This window comes from Bison bison, unplaced genomic scaffold (assembly GCF_000754665.1).
Source record: "Bison bison bison isolate TAMUID 2011002044 unplaced genomic scaffold, Bison_UMD1.0 scf7180017864495, whole genome shotgun sequence".
NCBI lineage: Eukaryota > Metazoa > Chordata > Mammalia > Artiodactyla > Bovidae > Bison > Bison bison.
In genome coordinates this window covers 5,887,259-5,892,727 of record NW_011495054.1, presented here as the reverse complement: position 1 = coordinate 5,892,727, position 5,469 = coordinate 5,887,259, and the positions used below count along the sequence as shown (strand labels likewise).

Sequence of the window (5,469 nt, the reverse complement as noted above, 5' to 3'; positions counted from 1 at the left end):
GTGACCTTGGTCCAGTCTCGCGATCCTCTGGAGTTGGAGGGAGCCGGGTTCGAGTCTCGGGACTACCAGCTTCCTCACCCTGACCTTGGGCGAGTTGTTTCGCCTTTCCGAACCTCGGTTCTCTCATTTGAGAGGTGAGGACTTGCCTCGCTGGGTAGTTCCTGAGTCTTGGGTGAGATGAAGCTGGAAAAGTGCTTCACACTGGACCTGGCGGAAAGGGAGCTCCTGGTGTGTGGTTGTCAGTAGCGTTTGTAAGCCTAGGTTTCTTCCTGGGGAAAGTGGGGCGGGGGTGGGGGGTGGTTAATCTCAGAACCTGCCTCATGGGATTCCTGTGAAGTTTAAATGAAGTAAGACAGGTAAAGCACTTCGCGCCGAGTCTGGCACATTCCTGCTGAATTATTCTCTCTGTGGGGTTCCCTGTGTTCATCTGTAAAATGGAGCAGCAATGGGATCCGCCTCGCTGGGGTGATGGAGTGTTGTTCAAGGAGATAATACACGCGCAGTGTGCAGAACCGGGCACATAGTGAGCGCTCCCTGTGTGTTTGTTGTTGCACACTGTCTGCTGGACAGAGCTGGAGGTGGGTCAGCCAACATTACAAAAAAGTGTACCCTCCTTTAGAGCTCCTAAGTCCCTCTCCAGTGCCTGGCACCCAGTCGGTGCCTAATATGTATGTATTGAATGAATGGATATCCAACATCTTCAGAAAAGATAGTCTTGTTTCTGAGAAAGGGTGGAAGGTTGTAGAGGTGTTTGGAGTGTGGCAGGTAAGCAGGTTTATGGGGTGACCAAAAGGTCAGGGAGGTAGGCCCTGGGAGGTTTATAGGAGCATAGCTGAGGTGCTGGGATTTTACGACGGGGAAGGAGGCTTCGGAACGGCCCAGATTTACAGACCAGACCTGAGTTGAGTGCTGACAGCGGTATCATGTGACTGGAGGCAGAGGCCAGGTTGGTGGTGGAGCCCATGGATTGTTAGGGAAAGCGGGGACCAAATCAAGGGGCTGTTAGGCCTTGAAGTTGGAGCGTTGTGTCAGAGCCCAGGCAGAACCAGGCGAGTGGCTGGGTCGTGGTCTCACAGTGGAGATGGATTGCGACGTGGCCGGTGACTCGGATCAGGTGAAGGATGGCTGAGGTTTCTGTGGTTGCCCATGGAAGGGAAAAAAGTTTAAGGGCTAATGAGGGAGGTGAAGAGTAGCTGTGGGCAGGGGAGCATGGATTCGTCTTGGTGTGAATGAGAGAAGCCCAGACCAGCTGTGTAGCCTCGAGACCAGCACGGCCTTGGGTGTTTCCCAGGGTCCTGGCACGCTTATGCCTTTTGAGCTTCGTTCTCAGCCCTCACCTCGGTTCTGGAGGGGCTGGCATCAGGGTGATTTTCTGTCCTTTTGGAGTTAAGGTCAGCTTACCACGCTCAAGGTCCCTGTCCCTTTGCAAGAGGCCTGGGGCCTGCGTGTAGCCCCACAAAAATGGAGGGCATAAGCTTAGCCAGAAGATGCACCTTCTCCCCAGTGAAACTCAGGCCATGGTTTGGGCCTTCTTTCTCACCATACATTCTACCTGATGTATTGATTCTTCACTCTGAAGTTAGTTGTGGGAGAAGACTCACTGGGTCAGGATTTATGGATCCGGCTCCGTGGTTGGTCTGAGCATGTAGACTGTTGACTAGAGGAGATCTAGGCTTTGCAGTTTCACGTCCCCTGACAGTGCGCTGCCACTCAAAGCCTTGGAAGTTCAGGCTAAGCTCTGGCAGCTGAGCAAGGTAGACTGGCGTCTCACCCTCCCCTGAATCTGGCTTCTTATGTGATGCTTCCTTAAGGGTTTTCAAACGATTTCATAGACACTCTCTCATTTGGTTCTTACCCATTGCTTGTGTGGTTTGTCAAATAAGGAAACTGAGGCTCAGAGAAGCTGACTAATCGACTTGCCCCAAGTTGCACAGCTCCTCAGAGGTAAAGCCAGGAGGTTTTTTTTTTTTTTCAATAGCAAAATAGTTTCATAATAAACTTGTTTGTTGTTTAGTTGCTAAGTTGTGTCCGACTTTTTGCGACCCCATGGACTGTAGCCCACCAGGCTTCTCTGTCCATGGGATTCTCCAGGCAAGAACACTGGAGTGGGTTGCCACGCCCTCCTCTAGGGCAAAGCCAGGAGTTAATGCATATGATGCGTTATGAGCAGCTGGTGTCAGGCCTGGCAGACAGTAGGCCCTCGATGAATGTTAGTCCCTTTCTGTAGAAATCCAGAGCTCTTCTTCCCACTCTGCCACATTGTACTTGCTTCTGGAATACAGACCCTCTGCTTTTGCATCTCTCTTCTGTGCTTAAGGTGGATCACGGTCTCTCAGGGGCTTCTAACATTGGCTCTGTAACAGCAGTTCGTCCGGTCCAGGGGGCCGATCAGACTCATTCTTAGAACCTGCAGGCTGTGTTGGAGATCAAGTTAAAGCCTCTGACTCCACAGCTGAGTGAACTGCAGCTCAGAGAGGGGAGCGACTTGTCTGAGGTTGTACAGTGAGTTAGTTACTGAGCCAGGATTAAAGCTGAGCACACTTTATTCAAAGATTTTGGGGTCTTCAACAGTAGAGAACTGAAATGAGGAGGAGTGAAGGAGCTGGAGCACACGGGAGGAGCATGGCCAAGGTGGGGCCTGTGGTGGAGGCTCTGAGGACGAGTGCAGGGCGAGGGGCAGAAGCGGGGGAGGGCTGGGGTTTGGTGGAGATGGAAAGTGGTGGGTCCGTTTTTTACAGAATGAGTCTGTGTCTCCCCGCTTCCAGAAGGCATCAGGGGCCGGGCTTATACTCCCTGCGGGGTCGAGGGTGATGGGCTGGGGTGGCCCTGGGGAGGCTGTTGACTTCAGCTGAGCTGAAGGCCGATCGGCACCCTGCACTTCCCTGCTTCTGTGGGTGCTGCGTGTGTTCCCAAGGCTGCCTCTTCAGGGACATTTAGGAAACACGTTTCTCAGGGTGGGTTTCCCTTCCTTCCAGAGGGACCAGCCAGGCCAGAGGTGGGTGTCGGCCTGAAGTAGCAGTTGACGGGGTGACTGTAGTGGTTTTGAGCAGCTCTGCAGATGAGCTTGGGGTGAATGAAGCCCCGCCCTTCCCCCTCCCCCACTCCCCAAGGCCAGGCTTGGGGGGACGCTGCTGCTTTCCTGCTTCAGGCAGAGGGCGTACCCCAATCCCTTAGGCTTCTGCTCCCCCCAGCCCGCCCAGAGTTTGAACACCCGCGCTTGGGCTCCTCTTCCTGCTGCAGCCGTAGCGTCAGGTGGTGATCGGCCCTGGTTTAGTCACAAGTTCACTGAACAGGGTTCTGTTGGCGCCTACTAAATGCTGGGCCCGGCTTCCAGCCCCAGGACCATGCAGGGCAAATGAGGTGAGATCCCCTTCCTGGAGGAACTCGTGGCCCAGACACAAGGTTTTCGCTGAGTAAGCAGACCAGGAGGCTCTGGGAGGAAGCAGGGAACCCGTGGGGTGGTGGCGTGGGGCAGAGCACTGCCGCGAGGGGCCGGCCCGGAATCTGCCCCCCGCCCCGGCCTGGCCGACAGGAAGCCTCGCGGGGGCAGCGATGAGGAAGTGGGCCCGGTGCTCACAGGCGCTGAGCGGTGGGCCTGGGGCTGGCTGCGGCACCTGTCTGCTCAGAGCAGCGCCGGCCTGCCATCGGGACAGCCCGAGCCTGGTTCGCTCTGTGAGGCCGACCGGTTCTTCTGGGCATCCCTGGGCGACTCACCCACTGGGAGAGGTCCTCAGAGGAGCTAGTCAGAGAGGATGCCTGGGTCAGCTGGGGAAGGGGCAGAGGCCGGGCCTTCTGCGGGTTTGGGGAACACACACACACACACACACACTCACACTCACACTCACACTTAGCTCTGAGCTGGATGTGCAGGGGTGCCGTCTGAGACCCCGGGTGAGGAGCTTTTCACGTCTAGCTTTTAGCAGTGCTGCTAAAACTCTTTAACAGGAATGAGACAGAGGAGCCTCTTTGGGTTTCTCTATTTATTTAAAATATTATTTACTTGGCTGCACTGGGTCTTAGTTGGGGCATGTGGGATCCCCTACTAGGGATCGAACCTGGGGCCCCTGTATTGGGATTGTGGAGTCTTAGCCCCTGGGCCACAAGGGAAATCCCAGGTCTTTTTATTATTCCACTTCCTGAAGCAGACACAGGAAGACTCCCAGAGCAGCATGTATCCGCAGGACTCAGATCCAGCACCGCCCCTCAGCCCTGCCGAGGCTCTGAGACCAACGTGTAGGTCTCGGAACCTCAGGTGCCTCCTCTTAAGAGATGCAGCTGGGCTTGCGGGCATGTGCGTGCGGGCTTCCTTCTGTGCTTGGCTGACCCTGCGGGCCTCGGAGGCGGGACAGGAGGGCACAGGACAGGTGTACCTGGGGGCTTATGGTGCCGGGTGTGGGTGTTGATGGGATTTCAACAATCCTTATGAGGATTCTGTCCATCCTTGGAACAGGAGAGGTCGTGGTAAGTGAAACGGTCTGAGTACCGTGAGCTGTCGGACTGAGGAGTGTCAGGCGGACACCCCCTCCCCACCAGTGGCATCAGCTGGGGGAGAGTGGCCAGCAGTGGCTTTGAGTTGTCTGGGCCTCCCTTTCCTCGCCTGCAGAAAGCCCTGATGGTCTCCAGGGTGCTTTGCAGCCGTGCAGCCCCCGTCTCACCAAGCTGAAGCGCTGCACGTGATGTGTTCTCCGGACGGTGTTCTGGACACGCCTTGGGGCCAGGAGCACAGGGTCGGCCTTCCTCAGCCTCATTGCTGTTGTCGGGTCTCCTTGAGGGGTTGCTGGAGCCGGGCGTGGACCCCTTCCTTGTCTCTGGCTTGGGGGCAGTTTGGGGCTCACCCTGAGTTGGAGGGCAAGGTCAGAGGTGGAGAGGGAGGGGTGTTCCGGTGGGAGGCTGGCTAGGGAGGTAGGTGGGTGCTGTCATGTGTCTGGAGAGCCGGGACCCGGGCTGTCTCCCCGAAGTGGGGTCGGGCTTGGAGCAGGGACCCAGGCCGCCTCTCACCCCCCGCCCTCTCCCCTGCAGGTGTCGGCAAGAGCAGCTTACTGTTACGTTTTGCAGACAACACTTTCTCAGGTGAGTGTGCCCCTGGGGTGCTGCTGGGTGTTTTGGTTTTAAATCCTTTCCCCTGGCGCCGGTACACCCTGGTCTCTGCCTCAGCAGACAGAAGCGGGGAGTGGCGAGTAGGTTAGAAGTCTCTGTAGTCAGTCTCCAGCTGTCTTCTTGGGAAAAAAAAAACAGTTGCAGGCCCATCATTTTTCTACTCAGGGTCTTTTTTTGTGCCCCAACATTGAAAAAAGAAAGAAACAAAAAACTGACGCTTAGGACATGCCCATCTAAAGAATCAAACAGGAAGACTGAACAACATGAAAAGAGAAAGCTCCTGGTCCCCTGCCCCGCACTGACGCTCAGTGTCCCCCCTCACCCTGCCCCCGCCTGTGGTGGGCGGCCCCCCCCCGCACATCGGAGATCACC

General features: G+C 56.2%; 1 protein-coding gene across 1 annotated transcript in view; it reads left to right on the top strand.

Moving 5' to 3' along the window:
• RAB35 (RAB35, member RAS oncogene family) overlaps positions 1–5,469 on the top strand; it is a 23,324-nt gene that overhangs the window by 4,346 nt on the left and 13,509 nt on the right. Inside the window, exons 4-5 of the mRNA XM_010828836.1 lie at positions 6–134; positions 5,020–5,070. Of these exons, the coding sequence (XP_010827138.1) occupies positions 6–134; positions 5,020–5,070 (180 nt within the window). The remainder of the gene's footprint in view (positions 1–5; positions 135–5,019; positions 5,071–5,469) is intronic.